This window comes from Eschrichtius robustus, chromosome 21 (genome assembly GCF_028021215.1).
Source record: "Eschrichtius robustus isolate mEscRob2 chromosome 21, mEscRob2.pri, whole genome shotgun sequence".
In the NCBI taxonomy this organism is placed as follows: Eukaryota; Metazoa; Chordata; class Mammalia; order Artiodactyla; family Eschrichtiidae; genus Eschrichtius; species Eschrichtius robustus.
In genome coordinates, this window is record NC_090844.1 from 10,939,366 (window position 1) to 10,965,562 (window position 26,197).

Sequence of the window (26,197 nt, forward strand, 5' to 3'; positions counted from 1 at the left end):
CACGGTTGGGTAACTGGCTCCAAATTAAAGTATAAACCATCATTTTCAGTGAATGCGGTGTTTCTGAGTTTTTTTTTTTTTTAAGTGAATACATGTTTCATTTTGAGACAATCAAGCAATTACCGGAAGATGGAAAATGAGAGTCCTGGCGTGGCTGGCCTTGAACTTTCTGAAGCTTGGCTTTCTGCACAAAATCTGTGATGGCTCCAACGTTCTGGGCTCTTGGTCTGTCTTGTGCAGAAATAAAGTCTTTGGGGTGGACCAAATAGGCTCCATATTTCTTGAAAAAGAGCTGAGGGTGATCTCGATACAAACCAAAGAAACTGGCTGAAATGTGTCCTCTTCCAACTGTGGTTTTGTTTGAAATACAAGTAAATATTATGAAGGTTACAAAGTAAAAATTTTCTACATAAAATGTCAACAGGGCACTTCCAGATTAGAAGACTTGACCTTTAACACCTTTCTTTAATAACCGAGGATTTTAACGCTGGGTTAATTTTGGGAAACTTCTGACTTGGGGGGTTGGGGGCCGCAGGGAGAAAAGGCTGAGGTCACGGGGACCCAGTGACTCAGCCCCGGCTGCTTCATTCAGCAGGTCACCGCAGACCTGCACGCTGGGAGCAGGGTCACGGTGGAGGCAGATTCGGCGCAGCCTCACCTGGGAGGGGGAAGGGGGGGGACCTCTCCTTCCGCATCCTGTCAGGGCACTGATCCCATCAGGGGACCACACCCTCACGACCTAGTCACCTGCCCCCCGTGCCACCTCCTGACACCGTCGCGCTGGGGGTCAGGATGCCAGCACGTGAATTGGGGGGGCGGGGGGAGGGTACACAGACGCACAGAGCGTGACACCCAGGCCTCCACAGGCCGGCACCTGACACTGAAACCGCACGACAGTAAGAGGGAAATACACACACACACACAGTGAGAGAGGAGTGAGTCCTCACCGTGGGCCCCCCAGGCAGAAAGTCAAAGCGGCTCCCGCGGCCCTTCCCGTCGTGTGGGACGGGGTGTCACAGTGCAGCTTCCTTGCTCTGCGTAGCTGGGCTCGGCCGGGCTGCGGGGAGGGCTGCAGGCCCCGGACGGGCGCCTCCGCTCCAGAGCACTCTGCGTTCCCAGCCATCAGAGGAAGAAAACAGATTTCTGAGTTTTTCACTTCACTAAACATGACCTGGCAAGACAATGTGTACACCGTATAGTCTAGTTACTGAAAAAGGGGAAGATTTATTTAAAAAGAGAAACATTCAATTAATAAACTCTCCCATTAGAGCAGAAATTTAGTAAAGATACAGGTAAACTGAAAACATCCACATGCATCCATGAAAGGGTGGGCATCACTCGGGGGTTTATTTTGGGTGTCAACCTCACTCTCACAACTAGAAATGAGTCTGACCTTCGGGGGCACTGACTCACCTGGCATCCAGTCCCCTCCTCCTGTGGCCGCTGCCCCCAGCGCGGGGCTCCAGCCGGCCACGAGGGGAACTCCGTCCCGAAGGGACAGATCACGGTGAGCCCAGGACCTGAGGAGGGAGGGCCCTGAGGGCGCCTGCTGGAGCTGCCCCTGCAGTGCTCCGATCGGAGGGCAGCTGCCCCGCCCCAGCCCCCAGCCGCACCAGGATGTGTGCACACTGCCGGTGCAGGAGGGAGAGGAGACAGGTCCCCTGCTCTGCTGCTTTAAACACTCTGAAGTATGTAACAGCCACTCCAGCCCATCATCCCATCACCTGACCAGCCCTGATGCAGACACTGGTGCTGCAGACAAGGCTGGCTGACCCCCCAAGGGCGCCCAGCCTCTCACCCAACCTGGAGACCCCAGCTCTGCACCGGGAGAGTCGCCTGCGGCCCCGGCCTTCCAGGTGCCAGAGCCAGGTTGCTGCTCCCACTTCCTAACTTCCTAAGCTGCCCTTCCCGGTGGACCCCGTACCTGCCCGCTGACGACACCGTGGCCTCGCTCACCAGCGGCCGGGCATCTGTCCCGCGGAGCTGCGGTACCCGGACAGACAGACACGGCCACTCCAGTGCTCTGCGTACGCGGATGCAGCTGGGTCTGGTGTCTGGGGTCAGCCGGGGCCTGCCGCTTGCTTTCTGTGCTTGTAGACGCAGTCTACGGGCCTCGGCTTTAAAGTCAGAGCGTGGCCACTGACCGCCTGTGCCACCTCGTAGCCTCAGGCCCCAGCTCTAAATGGGATCGACGGTGCCTACTTCCCAGAACTGTTCGTGCCAGAAACTGAGGAGCTCTCGGTCTCCAGCGCGGCGCCTGGGAAAGCCCAAGGGTCCACAGCAGGGACGGCTGGCGGAGCCGCAGCGATCGGAGAGACGGGGTCTGAGGAGGGCCAGGGGCCGACGCCCCCCTGCACGGCCCCCGACATCTCTCTCTCTATGGCCTTGTCCGTGCATGGGCTGGGCGGAGCCCGCAAAGCACCCACAGCCCGGAAGGCAGCACCTGTTTGGGCAGCGAAGGTGCCTGGATGCTGGATCACAAGCCTCAAAAGGCCCTTTCTGACCAAACGCCCCTGCCTTTGTGGTCCTCACGGGAAGTCGGGTCGGGATGGAGCCAAAGGCACCTTCACTGAGATGAAGGATGTAGAGACTGAACCCGGGGAAAGTCAAATTCCCAGTGAGGGTCACGTAAAAATTAAATATTTTACACCTTTAACTGAGTTCAAACCTTGAGCACGTGAAGATTTATCATCACAGTTGTATCACCGAGATAGAAAACCTCCACAGCAATGTGAACAGTGTTGAGAGATAAGAACGGACATGCTTTCGCATTCTGTAAACATCGGTTACTTTATTAAAGTTCTGACTGGCTGGAAACACAGCCAGCTCGGCTCCCCCCGCTTGCGGACAGGAGAGTGGGCAGCGGGTGCCCAGGGTCTTCAGCGAGGGAGAGAGGAGTCTCAGCAGGGACACGGTTTGCTGGATGTTTCTAGGATTAAAACGCTTATCAAAATGACACAAGCAGGGATCACATCTCCTGACCTAAATACAGTCAAGTCACAGTACCAGAAATCAGCACACACCCTTCCGAGGGGCCGTGTTACAGACCAAGCACAAGGCACACATGATTTTCAAGACCAATAAATGTGTTTTTCAAAAACAGTTCAAGGGCACTGTCAGTAAATACGAGCTTTTCATTTTAATTGCCCACTCATGGCAAGAATAAAATGTCAGTATGTATTCGTCAATAAAACTGTGGGTCAGCGTGTAGATTCCACCCAGGCCCAACACAGTGAAGGTGGGGCCCAGGCTCGTCACCGGGAGGTGAGGAGGGGACCCTGCAGCCGGGCACTCCAAGGGGCCAGGTCCACCCACTGCTCGCAGGGAGTGACCTCTGCCCCGACCACTACCCCCCAACCAGGGGGTTAGGGTCTAGCGGGGCACCTGTTGGAAACTTAGTTAAAAACAGCTCTAAAATCTAGACAAATCTGATTACTAACACCTCTCTTAATGTGTCAACAGAGAAACACAAAACGGAAACAAAACTCTTCGCCGGACAAGCTTCCCTGGTGAGAAGACCCCTCCACTGCCCCCAGCCGCAAGCCAGGCCGATGCCCCGCGCTCGCCACGAGATGGCGCTGCCGAGACGCGGCTTACATCTCAGCCCTGGGAATGTCAACAGGGTAAGGGACCGGATTATGTTCTCTTGGGGCAGTTCTCTCCAACTAAAAAGAACGGGGCTGTTGAGTAAGACGCACACACACTTTAGTGCGACCCGTCCACGCGGGCCCTCCTTGGGGCGACGGCGCAGACAGGCCAAGCTCGCGGGAATGAGCACATCGGGCCGGGACGTCACCACGGCGGGACTCTGTCCCCGAGGCGCGCCCAAGTGCAGGTACTCGGTGCCACGTGGAAGTCAGTACTCACGCAGCCTGGGGCCAGCGCCGCGGGGACAGTCCGGGCCGAGGCCACTACCTCGTCTTCTTGGGCGGCGCCGGCCCGTTGGGGCGGCCAGGCACGAAGTTCCAGTCCACGGGGTTGAGTAGCTGCTGCGTCTTCTTGCGGGTCCAGTAGGGGTTGAGGAGGACCGTGAGGAGGCCCAGCCCGACCACGAAGAGCGCCCAGTGCGGCGGGAAGAGGCTGCGGGCCAGGCCGTCCCAGTGGCCCAGGCACACCCACCACATGTGGTAGGTGAGGACCATCCGGCAGTGGAAGAGGTGGACCATCAGCCACTGGTTCAGCCTCCAGAGCAGCGAGTCCGCACAGCCGGCCTGCGGGCAGAGCGGGGTCAGGGTGCCGGACTCGGCTCCGCGGCGCCAGGCTGTCCCCGCCCCCTCCCGGCCCCGCCCAGCCGCCCGCAGACCCACGAAGCGCGGCGCCTCCTGCCCGCCCGCGCCCCCTGCCCACCCGCGCCCCCGGAAGGAAAGTCCACTCCCTTCCAAGCTCACCTCCGGCGCTTCCTCCCTTGACCGTGCACACATCGAGCAACTAAGCAACGCTGACCCAGTGAAGCCGGAAGACACGCCGGGCGTGTCCAACCAGGCTCCCCGGGCCCCGGGGGCAAACGCTCTCAGAGGAGACAAGCTCAGGATGACATGTGTGTCCTCACTTCTTTGCTTTTCGGTATTTTTACCCCAGTAGCCCTTGGACACAAGCCCAAATGGACTTGCCTTAAAATTATTCTAAATTCACATTAAAACTAGCTGTAGCTAAAACCAAACAGGGAACTTGAAAACGCTATACAGCAGACTGTGGGCACAGAGGTGGGACACTGTGGCAGGGACGTCAGCACCTGGACAGCCCGGCACCAGGACAGGAGGTACCAGGGCAGCCCACACACCTCGGACCCATGAGCTTGTGCACACCGGCCTCTCCCCGCTGCGCTCTGCCCAGGCTGGAGCGTCCTCCTGGGCAGCTCCCCGCCCCGACACCGCCTCCCCAGGGTAGGGGCACGTCTGGCACTTGCAGGAGGAAAGGGGGCAGCGGGGGAGGGGCCGGGAAGGCGGGGACGCCTCGCCAGGCAAGCAGCCCGGTGACGCTGCGAATGGGCACGGCCTCACTGCGGCCGCACCTGCGGAGCCACAGGGGGACACGGCAACTGACCTCTGGAGGGACCACATTTTAAAAGAGAAAGAAAGGGGAATTCCCTGGCGGTCCGGTGGTTAAGACTCTGCGCTCTCACTGCCGAGGGCGCGGGTTCAATCCCTGGTCGGGGGACTAACATCCTGCAAAAAGAACCCAACCTCCTGCCTGGATGATCCGCCTCTGGGCGACCCAGAGGTCTGCAAGGCAGGGAAGCAAGCAAACGAAGGAGATGACGGACCTCACTTCTTCAATTTTTTAATATACATTTCCCCTGCTTCTGGGAATGAGACCATCACTGCAGAGGGACTTAAAAGAAGTCTTGGATGAAACGAGGCACGTTATGTCCTTGGATGGAAAACACTCAGAAGACGTTACATCTTCCCTCCTTGAATGCATCCACAGATTTAGTCCAAATAAGAGAATACATCAGTAGTTTTTATCAACTTGTAACAACTTTAACGCCACTCACGCAGTGGAGTAAACGCACAAGAGCAAGGAGGGCTGAAGGTGCCTCAGCAAATAACAAGATACAATGATGCTTCAGAAATAAGAGTGCAAAAAACAGATAAACAATGCAAAATGCAGAAATGGATAAGATACATGGCGAGTTGGCACTGGGCGGCATTTCGAACCCCCAGGGAAAGGATGGATAATGTAACTACATCAGGATTCTTGCTCACCTCCTGGGAAAATCCAGTTGGATCTTACTTAAACATACTTTCCAAATGGACTAAATATCAATGCTTAAAAGGAAAAGAAAACCATAGAGTACTAGGGAAAAAAAAACAGTTTTACAGAAATAGTTTTATACTCATTGCATGGGTAGGCATTCTCCACGTTATGCTAGAATCATGACTTATACAAGTAAAATTCCTTGAACTGTACAATTAGACAAAAAAACAATGTTTCTCAAACGCAAAAACACTTTAGGTTTGAGGTTCTCAATGACAGATTCCTCACGTGGGAAAGATTTAGCCTTTGCTCTGGCCTGAAGGACGTTAAATGTACAAACTGTAGAGTGGGAAGGTGAGCTAAGCGTGTCTCGGGGTGAACATACAAACTGCAGTGAGCTACATGTGCTTGGGGGCTGGGGCACTGCTCACCCTTCCAACCTTGCAGGCACTGGCCAGCAAGCTGTCTTCTTTCCACTTGCCGCTTCCTTCAAAGTTCACAAGATGTACTCCTTTCCATTATCTTCCCCACTTACTAAAAGCAGTCATCCTAAATTCCTAATGTTCATACCAGAAGCATGAACTTCTACTCATACAGTAATTACATTAAGTTTAGAAAACTCCAAGCTTGAGAACTGAGCATTTTTGGTCCTACTCAGACACTGAAATTTTTGGGTTCAACATCACCAAATGCTTTGAGAAAAGCAGGGTCAGTAACAAAGTGAGACTTAACCGTGCAAAGGTTACTTTGTATAGCTGGGGTCCCAGCAGGTAGTGTTCCTGGTGTATACTTACTTACACATAAATTGACTGTTTTTTATACCATGTCATTTGCATCTAGACTAGTGTCTCCGTGGATGAATCATGTTTAGGTGTTTGAGTGTGTAATTCATTTATTATTATTTCTAAACAACATTTCAGAATCAAATTGCAGGAGGAAATGGAAGCATGAGCCCGTTTGGGGTGTAAACTACGTTAAATTAGTGGTGACACCTGGTCCTGACATCCGTCTGTATCTCATCAAATCAGACCCCGATGGTGAGGATTCCTGGACCCTGATGCCCAACTAAGCAAGAACTTAGCAGCTTTATGAAAAGCTTATAAGGATTTCAACGTTTTACACGGCGTTTACTCACAAGGTTCAGTAGTATCTGAACTAGACCAAGACCATGTCTGCGTAGGCACACGGGCCCTGAGCTGTCTTAGCCGAGGGGACAGCTTTGCCATGGGGTCCCGGGCCGCGTGGTGAACATGGCGAGCGGGAAGAAGTGGGTTCTGGGACCACCCTTTTCCATCCTGAACGAACAGCACCCGAACACTTTAGAGAAAACAGAAAAAAACCCCAAACAAAGTGCCTCCCTCTGGTGGCCGCCCCACAGCTGGGGTCTGTCTTCTTCCCGAGCAGTGGGCCCAACCCCACCTGGGGAGGAACTTCCGGAGACTCCCGCCCGGGTGCCTGATGCATGAGGGGCACCAGGAGGAGGCCTGGCTGAGCAGCAGTTCACAGACAAACTCTGTCGTGAGGAATCAGGGGCCCATCGACAGGGCCCTGCACCCAGGACAGACTTGCCAAAGCGGGCAGGGACCCGGGCAGCACCCTGGGGTCAGGAAGAGACCCTCGGCTCACAGCTTCACGCAGAAGAGGGAGGAGCTGGTCCACGTGTCCAGCCCCCCAGCTGTTTGGAGGGGCTCCCTGGCCGCTGGCCCACAGTCCAGCTGGCAGAGGGGCGGAGGCGGTGGCCTGGGCTGGTGGACACACAGCCTTGCCCCACCCAGGATCGGACATGTAAGCAGACAGAAGCCACAGCTGCCTGCCCTTCCCTGGGGAGGGAGAAAGTCGATGGAGAACCTCCAGGGCTCTGGCTAGGCTGACTGGTGGGATTTCTCCTGGGTGAGGACAGTCGTGAGGCCAGGGAGAGGCGTCTGCTTTGTCTAATGCACAGACACCAACAGAGAGTCACGGAAAATGAAGAATCAGGCAAAGACGCTCCAAACCAAGGAATGAGACAAATCTCCAAACCCTACCGGAGAGCAGTCACACGATGTACCCGACAGAATTAAAAGCATCTGTCATAAGGGTGCTCGCCGAGGTCAAAAGAACACGTGGGAACAAGTGGAATGTCAACGAAGAGATGGAAATGTAAAAAAAAGTACCAAACAGAAATCAAGGAGCTGAAGAATACAATAATTGAACTACAATATCACTAGGGGGACCTCCCTGGTGGTGCAGTGGTTAAGAATCCGCCTGCTGGGCTTCCCTGGTGGCACAGTGGTTGAGAATCTGCCTGCCAATGCAGGGGACATGGGTTCGAGCCCTGGTCCGGGAAGATCCCACATGCCACGGAGCAACTAAGCCCGTGAGCCACAACTACTGAGCCTGCGCGTCTGGAGCCTGTGCTCCGCAACAAGAGAGGCCGCGACAGTGAGAGGCCCGCGCACCACAATGAAGAGTGGCCCCCGCTCACCGCAACTGGAGAAAGCCTTTGCACAGAAACGAAGACCCAACCCAGCCAAAAATAAATAAATAAATTTATTAAAAAAAAAAAAAAAAAAAAAAAAAAGAATCCGCCTGCCAATGCAGGGGACACGGGTTTGGTCCCGGGTCTGGGAAGATCCCACGTGCCACGGAGCAACTAAGCCCATGTACCACAACTACTAAGCCTGCGCTCTAGAGCCTGCGAGCCACAACTAATGAGCCCGCATATCTAGAGCCCGAGCTCCACAACAAGAGAAGCCACCGCAATAAGAAGCCCGTGCACCACAACAAAGAGTAGCCCCCACTCGCCACAACTAGAGAAAGTCCGCGTGCAGCAACGAAAACCCAATGCAGTCAAAAATAAAAAAACAAAAAAAACTCACTAGGGAGGTCACCAAAGTAATCTACACTCTACAGGTTCAATGCAACCCCTGCCAAAATCCCAGTGGCATTTTTAACAAAAAAGATTTCTAAAATTCACAGGAAACCACAAAAGACCCCAATAGCCAAATCAATCTTGAGAAAAAGAACAAAGCTGGAGGCACCACGTTTCCTGATTTCAAACGATATTACAAAGCTACAGAAATCAAAACTGCATGAACTGCCATACAGACAAACACACAGACCAGTGGAACAGCATCGAGAGCCCAGAAAACATCCACACAGACATGGCCAACTGATCTTCAACAAGGTGCCTAAAACTCACAGCAGGAAAGGGGTAGTCCCTTCAATCGATGTTGCTGGGAAAACTGGACATTCACATGCAAAAGAATGAAACTGAACCCTTATCTCACACCTTACACAAAAATCAACTTGAAGGCGGAAATGTAAGACCCAAAACTCCTAAAAGAAAACATAAGGAAAAAGTTTCATGGCGTTGGTTTTGGCAATGATTTCATGAATATGATACCAAGAACACATACAACAAAAACAAAAATAAACAATTGGGACAACATCAAACTAAAAAGCTTCACAGCAAAGGAAACAATCAACAGAGTGAAAAGGCAATCTACCAAGTGGGAGAAAATATTTGCCAACCATATGTGTAATAAGAGATTAATCTTGAACATATATAAAGAACTACAACTCAACAGTAAAAAATAACAAAGAATCTGAGTTAAAAATGGGCTAAGGCCTTGAACAGTTTTCCAAAGACGACATACAAATGGCCAACAGATAGACGAATAAATGCTCACTGTCACCAGTCATCAGGGAAATGCAAATCAAAAGCCAGTGAGATGTCATCAGAGAAAAAAAGACAACAAGCGTTGGTGAGGATGTGGAGAAACTGGACCTCTGTGCACTGCTGGTGGGAATACAAAACGGTGCAACCGCTGTGGAAAACAGTGGGGGCGGTTTATTTTCTAAAAACAGAACTACCTGATGACCCAGTAAAGGAATCGAAATCAGAATGTGGAGGAGATATTAGCACCTCTACGTTCATTCACAGTAACTAAGACTGAAACACCCAAGGAAGGTGTGCTTTCACACACGTAATGGAAAACTGTTCAGCCTGAGAAAAGAAGGAAACCCTTCAATGTGCAATGACATGGCTGGACCTTGAGGACATTCACTCAGCGAAATAAACCAGGTACAGAAGAGAAATATGGCAGGAGTCCACTTATATGAGGCATCTGAAATAGTCCAGTTCCTAGAATCAAAGTGTGGATGGCAGTTGCCAGGGGCTGGAGGAAGGGGAAGCGGCGAGTTACTGACCAACAGGCGTGAAGTTTCAATCAGACAAGACAAATAAGCTCCAGAGGCCTGCTGTGCACCTGTGCCTACAGCTGACGATAACGTGCTGGACACTTAAAGATTTGTGAAGAGGGCAGATCTCATGTTGGGTGTAAGATAACATAATGTGAAATAAAAATTTTAAAAGATATGTATGTAGACATATACTGTTTTTTTAAAAATATTTGAAACAAAGAAAAAGCATGTTTTCTAGGGCTTGCAAATACTGCCTACTGAGTAAGACACACGATCCACCGAGTCTTCTTTTGCAATGGGGCAGGAAGCCTAAAAGAGTTGTTTAAAATGATTAAAATGGAATTCAATGAAAATGAGCTTCTTACAGATTGTAATACTCTAATCCAGCCTGGTGATGCTGTGACAGCACAGGCCACAAGGGACCAGCAACACGGGCATCAAGCGGGGTGAAGGTGCCACACTAGCCGCTCCCCTCCCGCTGCGGAGCGCAGATGCCGCGGGGGGGCCCAGGCCGTCTGGGGAGCGCCTACCTTTAGGAGCATCCAGGAGATGCAGGTGAAGGGAGTGCTCATCTCCAGGAGCAGCGTGATCATGGGCAGGTAGTGGCCAGCTTGGAGGTTGACCACGGAGCCGAGAAACCCGAGGAAGGCGAAGAGGTGGTGGACGGCCAGAAACCCGTCGAATGTGCGGAATCGCGCATTGGACACGTGGAGTGCGAGGTTCTCGAAGAGGAAGAAGCCGGTTGCCGTGGCGATGTGGAACCAGCACCAGTTCTGCTGGCCGAGCACTTTGTCGGCCTGGAGCACGGGGTCCAGCAGCAGCGCCCGTAGCCCCGCCGCGGTGCCCTGGATGCCAAAGACTGCACGCGTGGCCGCCAGGTTCCAGAAGACCTGCTCCCGGGCCTCCAGGGAGCGGTAGGTGGCGTTCAGGGAGGATGACAGCTGGTGGCAGGCCACAAAGACGCCCAGGTAGAAGGCGCACCCGGCGGCCACCAGTGCCCAGCGGACCTGCCCAGAGGTGCAGTCCAGGTCAAAGATGCTGCCCGCCGGCCCGCTGCTCGGGAGGCTCATGCTGCTGATGTCGCAGAGGCTGGGCCGGGGTCCACACGCTGCGCCAGGCCACGGCCCCGGGACCCTCATGCGCCCATCCTCCACCTGGACAAAGAAAAGAGCCTTGACCCTCCGCTGGCTGGAAGGAGCCGGGACACAAGGCTGCTCCAGCACCACAGAGACACCGTCACAAAACGGATGTTAACAACTCTTCTCCTCATGCTTATGTGTATTCAGTGACACAGAAACAGAGCAAGAAAACATCCGCTGGCGGGACAGGAGCACGAGAAAGTGACACGAAGGACGGAAGGGGCGGGCGTGGACGGCGCAGGAAAGAGACACGGTCCCGACTCTCCAGTGGATGCCCCCCGTGGTGGCAGTGACAGCCCACAGAGTCCCCTAGACAGAGCACACCTAGAGGAGGATGTGCTTCCGGAACCCACGGTGGGAACACTGCCAGCCAGCGCCCCATCCGGAGCTCCTTGGACCCTCACCTGCGCTGGACAGCAAGTTCCGCAGTTAGGGGAGTATGTGTGTGTACATCTATGTGTGTGTGTATATATTTCTGTCTACTGTGATGCTCTGACATCGTAAGCCCCGTCTGGCTGGGCAGAGACAACCCCCCGCCAGCCAAGGGCCCAGCCAGGAGCCCGCCTGTGACCTATGCCAACAGCCCAGCCAGGGCCGGCCTCCTCCGCCTGCCCCGCCCCCAGGGAGGTGACACTCCTCTGCCAGAAACACCCGGGTGGGGTGCCCGGTGGCTCGGGGCAGCCGTCACCCAAAGCCCAGCAAAATCACTAAAACCAGCCAATCGTATGTGTACCCCCAACCCCACCTGCCTTTCCCCTGGAAACCCCAGTAAAGGCCATGCCCTCAGTCTTCCCTCTGTCCTGTCCTCTGCCCCCTGACCCCCTGGCCATCCCCCCACGTGCCCGGCGTGGCCCTGCCTCTAGGACCCGAGAGCATAGTGAGCTTTGCTTTCCTCTTGTGGCCACACCTGACTGAGCCTCTCATAGCAGAATCCAGAAGCATCTGGTCCCGCACTGTGAAGCTGATGGGGGCGGGGGCGGGGCGAACACTGGGAGGGGAGAGGCGGTCTCAGCGCTGGGCAGAAGGGAAGCCGCACCATCAAGAACTTAACCCCTGGGCTTCCCTGGTGGCGCAGTGGTTGAGGATCTGCCTGCCAATGCAGGGGACACGGGTTCGAGCCCTGGTCTGGGAAGATCCCACATGCCGCGGAGCAACTGGGCCCGTGAGCCACAACTACTGAGCCTGCGCGTCTGGAGCCTGTGCTCCGCAACAAGAGAGGCCGCGATAGTGAGAGACCCGCGCACTGCGATGAAGATTGGCCCCGACTTGCCACAACTGGAGAGAGCCCTCGCACAGAAACGAAGACCCAACACAGCCATAAATAAATAAATAAATTAAATTAAATTAAATTAAATTAAAAAAAAAAAATTTAAGAACTTAACCCCACACAAAGGGTCAGCTGCACAAACCGGAAACTCTGCTGAAACACAGACTCGTCCTGAAACTTCACCTGGTCCTCTCCACAAGCCTGTCGTGCGGTCTGGGCAACAGTTCCCATTTTGCCACGACTGCATCTCTGTGCTCCTGGCCCAGCCCCTAACTTCTGTGGAACCTCTGCCTTGAAACGGGAGGGTCCCCATGACTCTGAGGAGCTCTGACTAAAACAATGACTCAAGCTTGCCCAGGGCGAGTGGCTGGTATAGGTGCCCCTTCACGAAGGCTGGGGGGACTCCAGGGCACTGGGACCAAAGAACAGAACAGTGGGTTCTGATCTTGGTTCCACTATTTAGGAGCTAGGAAAACAGGACCCCAGTGTCTGACTATAGGAACGAAAAATACACATAAATACAGCAGAGTGGGTGTCAGGTGCTAATATGAAGCACCTACTCTGTGCCAGGCACGTTCAGTTAGGCGGTTTAATCTGCTAAATAGGGAGTCGTACATTTCCAGTGGACAGAAGAGAGCCCAGGTTTAGTTACTTGCCTCAAATCAAGAAGCTACCCAGTGGGGCCTCGGATTGGACCGTGACCAGGACCCAGAGCTCTGGGCCCGGGTGCATTAGATCACCTGCAGGTCTGTCTGTCCTTTCCACACCGAGGAGGATGTCCAGGCCCCCTCCCAAGGTCTTGACTTCGCTGCCCTGGGGCGGGGCCAGGCTTCGGTGTTTCGTACGTGCCCAGGCGCCCTAAGCAGGTGCACAACCACTGAACTGGCATGAACTCCAGTCCCCCCAGCTGTAAGATCCTGTGACTCCAAGGAGGGAGGGTTTAGTGGCTTCTTTTTCCTAAAGCAGGCAGTGTCCTGAAGGCCTGAGAGGCTCTTCTGTGCCTCAACCCAACAAACCCTGATTATCCTGGAGAGAAAGCCTGAAACAGCCCCTTTTCCTCCTCCTCCCAGCAAGAGGCACAAGGAGACGTGGGGTCCTGAGGGCCGGGGCAGGGCCTGAGAGGGGACGGAGAGTGGACAAGCGAGGCTACAGCACAAAGAGCAGCCCGCCAGCCTCAGGCTCCGGGCATGCGGGAGAAGCCTGCTTCTGAGGCGTGGGCCCAGGGTGGAGGCCAGGGCGCAGGGCCAAGGCCCAAGGAGGAGGCCGGCTCCAAGGCCCCAGAGACGCAGGAAAAACCACCATCCTCTCAAGTTCACCACGGAGAAACCTCAGCCCGGCTTCTGGGTCCTCACGCCTTCTAGTAGCCTTTCTACAGAAAGAAATGCAGGCGGGCTAAGGTCAGACACTGAAATACTCAGCTGAGACCGAGCAGTGGCGGGGGAACCCTCAGGGCCATCAGAGAAACAGAAACAACTCCCTATAAAAACCCAATGCTCGCCCCCCTTCAAACCCTATCAACTCTCCCCCATCTGGATCGCTGCTCAAACCCGCCTCGGACACACCCTCCTACACAGCCGCTTCCACAGAGCTTCTGGGCCGGCTGGTCTGGTCCAACCTGTCGCCCTGGGTCTTGGGGACCCACAGGCGAGGTAGGTGATCCACTTGAGCCATGAGGGGACGAGGCCAGGCCTTGGGTGGGGCGTCCGCAGCAACCCAGGCGCCCCCCCCCCCCCGGAGCCCTGCGGTGGCCCGGCTGCCCCGTGGCTAGGGGGCACCGCCAGGCCCTGCTCCGGAAGGCGGCACAGACCAGAGGCAGGCAGAGCTCCAGGGCTCGGCAGCCACCCACCCCGACCACACCCCTCACCCCTCCCGGCACGGGGGGGCACTGGGTCACCCCGTTCACCTCGAGCCCAGCCCGAGGGCTTCTTCCTGGCACCTGAGGCCGCCGTCCCCGTCCCCGTCCCCGCGCAGCCGCAGAGCCAGGACCCCCGCTCCTCCAGTGCAGGGTCCTCGGAGCCCCGCCCCGCAGCCCCTGCGTCTCAGCGGTGCTGGAGCCGCGGCCGTGGGGGAACGGGCTCCTGGGGGCTGGAAAGCCCGTCCCGACTGCACAGGCCTCCATTTTCTCTGGGAAAAAATCCACCTACAAACCTCATCTTGCTCTTCGCTTTACAAGATTTGGTAGTTTCAGCCGTTCTACTGAACTGAAGCGGGCAATTTAGGAAATTAACAAGAGGGTGGGTTCCAGTGCTGCAGCGGCCAGGCAGCCCCGACCCGGGGACGGGAGTCGGGCCACCAGGACCTTTGCAGCTCTGACACAGACGCCGAGCATCTGTGAGCTCTTTCCGTTCACTGGGGGCTAACCTGATCCAAAACTTGGAAATGCGGTCAGAAAGAGGGAAACGGCACGCTTTTTGATGTCGCGCTGGGTCACCGCTCACAAGCCCCTGAGGGTCACCAGACTTTCCAGGGGAGACAGCAGATCGGTTCAGCAGGGACTGGCCCAGACTTCAGTCTGTGAGGTCAACCCAACAACACTGATAAGGTGATGAGGGGCCCTAACGCCCCTCCCCCCAGGGGATAATCCCACTGGCTCCCGCCCCGACCAGCATTCCTGGTGGCAGCCTCCGGCGGGCTCTTTCCCGCGCCGGGTCCTTCCTCAGCGATTTAACCTCACCTGTGCTCCCTGTTTGCTCAGGAATTACATTTCTAACATTTTGAGAATTATACTCCGACAGTCTGTAAACATATTTTTCCAAAGTTAAAATACACGCTCAAAAAACAAAATCCAGAAAATATAAACAAGTCTCACAGAGAGCACGCCGTGGACGGTCTCGGCCCGTCTGCCAGGGTCCTCTCTCGGGCTCGCTGCCCGCGGGCCGGCCGCCTGCACCCCTCCCACCGCGGCCCGAACCGAGGCCTGAGCCCACGCCCGGCTCACCTGCGGGCGGAGCTGCCGGACCTCTGCCCGCCCCGCCTGCAGACGGAGCGACCGGACCCCCGCCCAACCCACCTGCAGATGGGGCGACCTGAGCCTCTGCCAGGCCCACCTGAGGACGGAGAGCCGGACCCCGCCCCACCGCCCACAGTCCAGGCAGGGCCGCCAAGCACCGCGGGCCGCACGCGGGGAAAGCGGGGCTCCTCCGCGCCAGGACTGGGGGCTCTCAGCTCCCGAAGGAGACGCCGACTGGACCCGGAGACCCCACCCCCGCTCCCGCCCGGCGCTTACCTGCGCACGGCTGTGTCACGACCCGGGCGCAGTCGCCGCGCATGCGCACCCGGGGGGCGGGGCCTAGCGGCGGCCGGTCGCTACCAAGGCGGGGAACGGCGGGGGGCCGCGGGCCGTACCACCAGCGCGGACGCGTCGTGGAAGGCTACCAAGGCCGCTGGGGGGCGGGCGGAGGCGCCCCGCCTCTCCCGCCTCTACAGTGAGCCGGCCCCGAACACACCCCTCACGCCCCAGGTTGATTCCTCCCGAACAGTGGTGAGCAAGGAAGGGGTCGCCCTAGCCGACTGCACACGCGCTGGGGTCCTGGGGCCGCCTGAGGGGCGCGGCCCGGCAACTCCTCTGTGCCCACCGCCCCGGCCTGCGGACAGGACCCGGCAGAGCCCCCATGTGACCCCGAAGCCCAGCCCCCCGGAAGGCCCGCTGGGCCGCGCAGCCCTGACTCAGCCCTGCGGCCCCGCCGGGTCCACGCGCAGAGGCCGGCCCGAGGCCACGGTTCCCGGGAAGCAGGGTCAAGTGCAGTTTCTCTTCCCTACTCCCGGCGGCCGTGGGCAGGGGACCCGGCTCCCCTCCACCCAGGCCGGCCCCGCGCTCGGAACCGCATCTGGGCCCCGGCTGGGCATGCGGCCCGCGGGTCGCTGGTTGTGACGGGGCAGCAGCTGGCATTGCTCAGCAGGCGGCGCCTGTGGTCGGCGGAGTGCGTCCCGCCGGGTGTGGGATGGGCGTGTGAACCGCCAGCCGGCGTCCTCCCCGCCCGCGGCCTCCCGCCCGCGAGGACCGCAGAAGATGCAGCCGAGGGGCCCTGAACCTGGCGCAGCCTCCCCAGCTTGGAGTCGGACAGCCCTGGGCTCCAGCCCCGCCAGCTGGGAGAGGTTGAGAGAACCTGCTTAACCTGGAGCCCGGCCTCGGGTGTGAAGGTGGACGCCCGCCTGGCCGGGGGCGCCCCGAAGCTCACGTGTCCCCACGGTCTCACCCCGCAGCCTTTCTTACTGTAGGGTACTTATCACCACTGGGCCTTCTGTACTTTCATGGGTTTCTCTAGTTATTTGTTGATTTTCTGTGTCCTCTGACTAAAATGCCAGCCGCATGAGAGGGGAACGTGGTCTTGTCAGTCTTTTATCCCCAGCCCTGGAACGGGCTCGGCACGTCACTGGTGCCCAGTGCACGTCTGCGGAAAGAACAAGTGAAATCGCACCGCGGGTCGTCTTTGTCCCGCTCCCCTCCCTGCACCTACCCCCCAGCCTCCTGTATGAGAGGCACGCAGTCGTTTTACAGAGTTGAATTAAAAGCATGACAGCCCAGAGACTCGCTTGTTTTGTGCTGTCCCCTTCCCTGTGAGGTGGTGCGGAGAACCACTGCTTCAGCTACCTCTCAGGACTTCTCTGAGGACGAAATAGGTGTTTAAATTATCAACGCCCCTTGAAAATTCAGCGCATTGGGGAGGTTTACATTCACGCTCAAATTAGGCTGCTTTTCTGATCCTCGTCTAGGCTGAGGCTAAACCCGGAGTCCTAAGTGTCCTGTGAAAATAGACGTAAGTGCTCGCGGTGCCACCACCTCCACGGTGCCTGCCTTCATTCTCTGTTTCTCTGTAGTGCCCAGGCCCGCCTTTCAAAGGAGGAACTGGGGCTCAGGAGGGTCAGGTGATGACCTGCTTAGTCATGCAGGCGGTAAATTCCTCAGCTTGTTCAAGGATTGTGTCTTTCTGCTCTGCTATCTTTAAAGCATCCTGATAAAAACCATCATTTCTTTCAAAATTTACAGGTATAACTGGTGATACATAACCCAGCAGAACTGAGAAGACTTTGAATGAAATGCACCCTGATTCCTGCTCACAACCTGTCATCCCCAATGAGGCACCCATGTTTCCAGCCTGGCCACTGGCCTCCCGAGGTCCATCTCCTCCCGGCTCCATCCCTCTCCCTGCCCGACAGCAAGGTCACTGTGTGTGTGACATCAAGCTAAGCCCTTTCTGTAAATGGTCCAGTCCCACCTCAGCTGCACGGCACGCTCTTGGATGCTCTTACCCATGTGTCTTAGATGAGGAAACTGAGGTTTACGTCGGTGAGGCTGTGACTCGTCCTGCTTCCTACAGCAGCTCAGGATGAGGCTGAGTTTTGGGGTTTTACGCCGTGAGGACTTGGAGAAGAGGACTAAAAACTCACCTTTTAGAGGAGGTGGCCAGGACGGCATCTCTTTTTTTTGATCGTATAAGTAATACATGCTCATTGTTTGTTTAATCAAGAAAAAACAGGCTTTTAAAAGACATAAGCAGAGGGGTGGTGCGATTTCTCCTCTGTGCCCATTTCTTTCTAAGAAATAAGCTGGTGAGGGAGGGAGGGGTCTCCCCAGTTTTAAACCCGGGAGTTACTCAGAAGAGAGCATGGCTGGCTCTGGAGCGCAGATGTTCCCCACACCCTGCTTCCGAACAGCAGTTTAAAGCCCTGGAACCCAGGCTCGCCATCTGCGGACGATGGGTCATAAACAAGCACAGGCCTCTGGATTTCTGAATACCAGTGAGCGGGGTCTCTCTCCCTGACCCAGCGCTAGCTGGGCTTCTCTCCGTCCTCAAGGCCTGACCTTGGGTCTGTCCCTGCGTGGTTAGTTCAACTTTAGCAAAACCACCACCACCACCGCCCCCCCCCCCCCCCGCCCGATATCTGATCAGATTCCTCCTGCCCCATCTCAGCTGTGTGATCACCTGAGCTTGCCTTCAGCAAGTGTCCTGCTGGGTCCATCCTGTTCCGAATGGCCCTGGCCTTGACGTTTGCTCCTAGTCATGTCCGGTCCACCACCACCCCAGACACACACCCTGCGCCTTGGCTGTGATCCCCACTCGTCCCTGTTGTATTCGGAGCTAAGCCAGTCCCCCCCACCACCACCGCCGCAGGCCCCGTGGTGCTGGTCCCTACACCCCGTGATGCTGGTCTCCGTGGTGCCCTGAATTAGAGCTGCCTCACTGTGCTTTAACTAGTGCCATGAAAACACTTTCCTTCACAACTGTGGCAAAATGAAAGCTTCCGGGAAAGAAAAAACATTTTTCATAGAAAAACGTGTCTTCTTAGAATCATTCCTGCTCCTCTGAGTATTCATTATGTCCATTTCTTTTTCTGAAAAACATATTTTGAACCACAGAACATGGTGCCTATGGCTTGAATCCAAGAGTCTCAAAATGTGCTAAAGGCTCAGACTGGGGGCTCGACTCTTCCAGATTTTACTCCTATTGGCTTGTAACCCTGGAAAGGTGGATTAACCTCTCTGAGCCACAAACACGAAAAGATGAGACTGGTCTAACATCTCTTCCAGCATCAAGGCTTCTGCTCCTTGAGTGTCATATAAGTCAGGGCCGGGTTCTCTCTGTTGCAAATGATGACCTTGAAGCTAATGGCTGTAATTATCTTGGCACACAAAGAATCCTTAAATCTCAGTTGGCCAAACACCGGAACAACCAGTTTTTAAAAACGCCTCGATAAGATTATATTGGTTCAAGGGCTACAGAGCCAGGCTGTGCTTGTGGGGTCCACCAGAGTGCATCCTTAATTAGCTAGACCACCTCCCTCAGGGCCAAGTCTGGACATTTTTGGTTTTCACAGCCGGTGGGGGTGGGGCGGAGGTGCCATGGGCATCTAGTGGGTTGGGGCCGGAGGTAATGCTACACGCACTACGATGATGCATTGGGCGGAGTCTCAACAGAGAAACGTCAGCCATGGGGGGGCCGGGGGGGAAAGTGCCCCAGTTACAAACTGAAACCCTGCAGAGAGGCCCCCAAACTAGTGGGTCCAGTTCCATCTCTTGGGTTGGTACCAGATGGTATCCAGGTGACCTGGAGGGTCAAGTGCAACTTTGAGAAATGCTTAATTCATATCCACAGAGAGATTAATACCCTTGATCTTTCACCTCGGTTACTATTTTAGAAACAAAAGTACAGGCTCAAAATTCGTCCTCCCTTCCCCCACCCTCCAAACACAGCACAATGTGATACACAGATCAAATATATAGGCATATAAAGGAAAATGGACTTTAGTATTTCCAAAATGTCAGGTAGAATGTTGTAAGGTAGGCAGATCCAAAAAGCCACACACTGAGATGGGACATTTGCGAAATCGCCAAACGACGAAAACCTAGTTTCCAGTTTTCCTCCCTGGGAACTGCCCTGTCTGATGCAGAGACAAGGATGTGAGACTTCGGATCAGCTGACCAGAAACCATCAACAGCAATGAGGAAACACACTCCCGATTCTGAGGTCTTTCTCTCTTGTTAAAGTCACTGAACCAAAGTTGTCGTGAAGGAGCCAGATCCCAAGGCTCTCCAGCTCACCATGGACTGAGGGCCACCGATAACCAGACAATCACTTCTTCTCACGACGTCCTCTGCTCAGTAAGACCAGGACAGAGCTACTCTGGTCTTAATAATTACTCGGTAGGCGTGAGGCATGTTACAAACAAGGTCTGAGTCACTCTGCACAAGAGTCACCCAGCACGAGGACCACAGGATGCCCACACGTCACACCTGGGCTGTGGTCACACCTGGCGTGGGGCAGGGGGGCCTGGCACCACATCCAAACCGGAGCCCAGTTGGCAAACCTGTTTAGTGTAAGTCGTTTGAAGGTAAAGAGAGGCAGCAAGACTTAGGACGAAGCCTTCGGTGGGTCCGACAGGAGATGGTCTCGCCTTCACCAGGTAAAACTCACCATGTTGGGGTGATATTGACACGCACTGACCTAAGAGTCACATTTTCCAACAAAAGTGCAGACCAGGGTGGCTTTACTTCTGCACACTGCCGACTGGTCTTTTGTTCTTTTCTACCAATAAATATTAACCCCGAAAATCAATGTGCTTTCAACCTCCAGGTACCTGGGAGCGAACTTCTTGCTAGTACACAATTTACTTAAGAAAATAACAGAATGGTGTGTGCTAGGGTTTACAAATACCGAGAGAAGAGACAGGGCCTAAGCTCAGCGTGGTTACTATATTGTAGAAAACAGTAATACCCATGTAGATAATGCTTTAGATTATAAAGTTTGTTTCATAAACATTTTTTTCAGCATGTGCTCTAAGAATATTAATTAAAGTGAACAAGTAACCACAGCCATTTCAGTTAACCCTGATCCATTCCAAAAGAAGAAGAGATATTGCTATAAAACAGAATGTATTCTCGATTGAGAAAGTCAATCTTGGCTTAAAGCGTTGTGTTTGTGTATTAAGGATGTTTTTTATTGTCTGTATTTACGATGCTTTGATATCTTGGGGCCTGTGTGGCCAGGGAGGACTGCCCCTCCCAGGCAGAGCAGACCACATGTAAACCACGCAGGACAAGCAAAAGTTAAGAGAATTCAGCACCACCAAACCAGCTTTACAACAAATGCTAAAGGAACTTCTCTAGGCAGGAAACACAAGAGAAGGAAAAGACCTACCAAAACAAACCCAAAACAATTAAGAAAATGGTAATAGGAACATACATGTCGATAACTACCTTAAATGTAAATGGATTAAATGTTCCAACTAAAAGACACAGATTGGCTGAATGGATACAAAAAATAAGACCCATATATATGCTGTCTACAAGAGACCCTCTTCAGACCTAAGGACACATACAGACTGAAAGTAAAGGGATGGAAAAAGACATTCCATGCAGATGGAAATCAAAAGAAAGCTGGAAGAGCAATTCTCATATCAGACAAAGTAGACTTTAAAATGAAGACTATTACAAGAGACAAAGAGGGACACTACATAGTGATCAAGGGATCAATCCAAGAAGAAGATATAACAATTGTAAATATTTATGCACCCAACATAGGAGCACCTCAATACATAAAGCAAATGCTAACAGCCATAAAAGGGGAAATCGACAGTAATGCAATCATCGTAGGGGACTTTAACACCCCACTTTCACCAATGGACAGATCATCAAAATGAAAATAAGTAAGGAAACAGAAGCTTTATATGACACATTAGAGAAGATGTACTTAATTGATATTTTTAGGACATTCCATCCAAAAACAACAGAATACACTTTCTTCTCAAGTGCTCATGGAACATTCTCCATGAATGGCCCATACCTTAGTCACAAATAAAGCCTTGGTAAATTTAAGAAAATTGAAATCATATCATGTATCTTTTCCAACCACAATGCTATGAGACTAGATATCAATTACAGGGAAAAAAACTGTAAAAACTACAAACACATGGAGGCTAAACATTATGCTACTATATAACCAAGACATCACTGAAGAAATCAAAGAGGAAATCAAAAAATACCTAGAAACAAATGACAATGAAAACATGAGGACCCAAAACCTATGGGATGCAGCAAAAGCAATTCTAAGAGGGAAGTTTATAGCAATACAATCCCACCTCAGGAAGCAAGAAAAATCTTAAATAAACAACCAAAACTTACATCTAAAGCAATTAGAGAAAGAAGAACAAAAAACCCCCAAAGTTAGCAGAAGGAAAGAAATCATAAAGATCAGATCAGAAATAAATGAAAAAGAAATGAAGGAAACAATAGCAAAGATCAATAAAAATAAAATCTGGTTCTTTGAGAAGATAAACAATATTGATAAACCATTAGCCAGACTCATCAAGAAAAAAAGGGAGAAGACTCAAATCAACAGAGTTAGAAATGAAAAAGGAGAAGTAACAACTAACACTGCAGAAATACAAAGGATCATGAGAGATTACTACAAGCAACTATATGCCAATAAAATGGACAACCTGGAAGAAATGGACAAGTTCTTAGAAAAACACAACCTTCCAAGACTGAACCAGAAAGAAATAGAAAATAAGAACAGACCTATCACAAGCACTGAAATTGAAACTGTGTTTAAAAATTTTCCAACAAACAAAAGTCCAGGACCAGATGGCTTCACAGGTGAATTCTATCAAACATTTAGAGAAGAGCTAACGCTTATCCTTCTCAAACTCTTCCAAAATATAGCAGAGGGAGGAACACTCCCAAACTCATTCTATGAGGCCACCATCACCCTGATACCAAAACCAGACAAAGATGTCACAAAAAAAGAAAACTACAGGCCAATATCACTGATGAACATAGATGCAAAAATCCTCCACAAAATACTAGCAAACAGAATCCAACAGCACATTAAGAGGATCATACACCATGATCAAGTGGGGTTTATCCCAGGAATGCAAGGATTCTTCAATATACGCAAATCAATCGATGTGATACACCATATTAACAAATTGAAGAAGAAAAACCATATGATCATCTCAATAGATGCAGAAAAAGATTTCAACAAAATTCAGCACCCATTTATGATAAAAACTCTCCAGAAAGTAGGCATAGAGGGAACCTACCTCAACATAACAAAGGCCATATATGACAAACCCACAGCCAACATTGTTCTCAATGGTGGAAAATTGAAACCATTTCCTCTAAGATCAGGAACAAGACAAGGTTGCCCACTCTCACCACTACTATTCAACATAGTTGTGGAAGTTTTAGCCACAGCAATCAGAGAAGAAAAAGAAATAAAAGGAATTCAAATGGGAAAAGAAGAAGTAAAACTGTCACTGTTTGCAGATGACATGATACTATGCATAGAGAATCCTAAAGATGTTACCAGAAAACTACTAGAGCTAATCAATGAATTTGGTAAATTAGCAGGATACAAAATTAATGCACAGAAATCTCTTGCATTCCTATACACTAATGATGAAAAATCTGAAAGAGAAATTAAGGAAACACTCCCATTTACCATTGCAACGAAAAGAATAAAATACCTAGGAATAAACCTACCTAAGGAGAGAAAAGACCTGTATGCAGAAAACTATAAGACACTGATGAAAGAAATTAAAGATGATACAAACAGATGGAGAGATATATCATGTTCTTGGATTGGAAGAATCAACATTGTGAAAATGACTCTACTACCCAAAGCAATCTACAGATTCAGTGCAATCCTTATCAAACTACCAATGACATTTTTCACAGAACTAGAACAAAAAGTTTCACAATTTGTATGGAAACACAAAAGACCCCAAATAGCCAAAGCAATCTTGAGAAAGAAAAACTGAGCTGGAGGAATCAGGCTCCCTGACTTCAGACTATACTATAAAGCTACAGTAATCAAGACAGTATGGTACTGGCACAAAAGCAGAAATACAGATCAATGGAACAGGATAGAAAGCCCAGAGATAAACCCATGCACATATGGTCACCTTATCTTTGACAAAGGAGGCAAGAAAAGACAGCCTCTTCAATAAGTGGTGCTGGGAAAACTGGACAGCTACATGTAAAAGAATGAAATTAGAACACTTCCTAACACCATACACAAAAATAAACTCAAAATGGATTAAAGACCTAAATGTAAGGCCAGATACTATAAAACCTCTTCAGTAAGTGGTGCTGGGAAAACTGGACAGCTACATGTAAAAGAATGAAATCAGAACACTTCCTAACACCACACACAAAAATAAACTCAAAATGGATTAAAGACCTAAATGTAGGGTCAGACACTATAAAACTCTTAGAGGAAAACATAGGCAGAACACACTTTGATATAAATCACAGCAAGATCCTTTTTGACCCACCTCCTAGAGAAATGGAAATTAAAAACAAAAATAAACAAATGGGACCTAATGAAACTTAAAAGCTTTTGCAAAGCAAACGAAACTACAAACAAGACGAAAAGACAACCCTCAGAATGGGAGAAAATATTTGCAAACGAAGCAACTGACAAAGGATTAATCTCCAAAATATATAAACAGCTCATGCAGCTCAATATTAAAAAAACAGACAACCCAATCCAAAAATGGGCAGAAGACCTAAATAGACATTTCTCCAAAGAAGACATACAGATGGCCAAGAAGCACATGAAAAGCTGCTCAACATCACTAATTATCAGAGAAATGCAAATCAAAACTACAATGAAGTATAACCACACACACACCAGTTAGAATGGGCATCATCAGAATATCTACAAACAACAAATGCTGGAGAGGATGTGGAGAAAAGGGAACCGTCTTGCACTGTTGGTGGGAATGTAAATTGATACAGCCACTATGGAGAACAGTATGGAGGTTCCTTAAAAAACTAAAAATAGAATAACCATATCACCCAGCAAACCCACTACTGGGCATATACCCTGAGAAAGCCATAATTCAAAACGACACATGCACACCAATGTTCATTGCAGCACTATTTACAATAGCCAGGACATGGAAGTAACCTAAGTGCCCATCGCAGATGAATGGATAAAGAAGATGTGGCACATATATACAATGGAATATTACTCAGCCATAAAAAGAAACGAAATTGAGTTATTTGTAGTGAGGTGGATGGACCTAAAGTCTGTCATACAGAGTGAAGTCAGTCAGAAAGAGAAAAACAAATACCGTATGCTAACACATATATACGGAATCTAAAAAAAAAAAGTGGTTTTGAAGAACCTAGGGGCAGGACAGGAATAAAGACGCAGATGTAGAGAATGGACTTGAGGACACGGGGAGGGGGAAGGGTAAGCTGGAACAAAGTGAGAGAGTGGCATGGACATATATACACTACCAAATGTAAAATAGATAGCTAGTGGGAAGCAGCCGCATAGCACAGGGAGATCAGCTTGGTGCTTTGTGATCATCTAGAGAGGTGGGATATGGAGGGTGGAAGGGAGACGCAAGAGGAAGGGGATATGGGGATATAGGTATACATATAGCTGATTCACTTTGTTATACAGCAGAAACTAACACACCATTGTAAAGCAATTATACTCCAGTAAAGATGTTAAAAAAAAAAAAAGGAAAAGGGGAACAGATAAGGTCTGCGGAGCTTCTGTCCTCCTGTCCCCTGTTGACATATGACTTGTAAATTCAAGTCAAGCTGCCTTGAAAGTTCTTTCTGTGAATTAAACCCATGAGCCAATGATGCAAAGGCTCATCCGTGAATCTGGGACGGGGTGCTACCCAGATGCTGACACCATCCGTCTCAAATCCAGGCTTTAATTTAGCTTCTTAATGACCATTTTGGTAACAGACATTAAATTATCAACAAGCAGGAAGCAGGAGAAGACTGTGGGGCACCCAAGGCTGGCCTGGAACTGGGGTGCAGCTGTGGGGGGGGCTATGTGACGAGTCTGGGCGCCACTGGGGACCTGTCGGGTGGGGGAGGGGGAGGGGCTGCCTGGATCCGTGGAGAGACTCCTGTTTTAGGCTAAATCACTCTGAGCTCAGTCATGTGAGACACGGAAGAATTTAAACATTACATTGTAAACTCCGCACATAAGGCACCTTGGGGCCAGACAACCACCACTGTGTGGGGCGTCCCTGCAGGCGCTGCACCCCGGGCCCCGTGCAGGGTGCTCCGGGTGGTCGCAGGGGTTCCGTGTGAGGGTTACGGTTGAGCCCAGCGGCTCAGACCCTCGCTCAGGGTCCACCACGTGCTGGTTAGGCCGTCGCTGGGGTGGAAACGTGAAGTGATGATTCGGCATCACTCGCTGCCTCCCAAGAGCTCCTGGTCCAGGAGAAAAAGAGGCACCTCTACCCATTTATCCCATACGGCCTGCTATAGATTGAGTGTGTGTGCCCCCAAAGTTCATACGTGGACTCGTAATCCCCAAGGTGGTGGTGTTGGGAGGGGGCCTTTGGGAGGCGATGAGGTCACGAGGGTGGAGCCCCCGTGATGGGACCAGTGCCCTGATAAGAGCTCTCTCTCCCCACCCCCATCCCCTCC

General features: G+C 51.9%; 1 protein-coding gene across 2 annotated transcripts; it reads right to left on the reverse strand.

Annotated features, from left to right (window-relative positions):
- Positions 1 to 2,771: 2,771 nt before the first annotated feature.
- CLN8 (CLN8 transmembrane ER and ERGIC protein) lies at positions 2,772 to 15,885 on the reverse strand. 2 transcript variants are annotated; one of them, XM_068532149.1, is made up of 3 exons: positions 15,515 to 15,885; positions 10,413 to 11,036; positions 2,772 to 4,211 (listed from the first exon to the last, which is right to left on the reverse strand). In XM_068532149.1, the coding sequence occupies exons 2-3, from the start codon at positions 11,019 to 11,021 to the stop codon at positions 3,912 to 3,914; spliced, it is 909 nt and encodes a 302-aa protein (XP_068388250.1). In that variant the 5' UTR covers positions 11,022 to 11,036; positions 15,515 to 15,885; the 3' UTR covers positions 2,772 to 3,911. The 2 variants fall into 2 exon arrangements, with proteins under 2 accessions (XP_068388250.1, XP_068388251.1); XM_068532150.1 differs by lacking the exon at positions 15,515 to 15,885 and adding an exon at positions 15,299 to 15,486.
- Positions 15,886 to 26,197: the final 10,312 nt, after the last annotated feature.

What these genes read in the sequence shown, in the direction of transcription:
- CLN8 (XM_068532149.1), bottom strand. Translation starts at nt 11,021, where the DNA reads ATGAGGGTCCCGGGGCCGTGGCCTGGCGCAGCGTGTGGACCCCGGCCC. An exon ending in TCTCCTGGATGCTCCTAAAG is followed by an intron (nt 4,212 to 10,412) that starts GTAGGCGCTCCC and finishes CTCTGCCCGCAG; the next exon opens with GCCGGCTGTGCGGACTCGCT.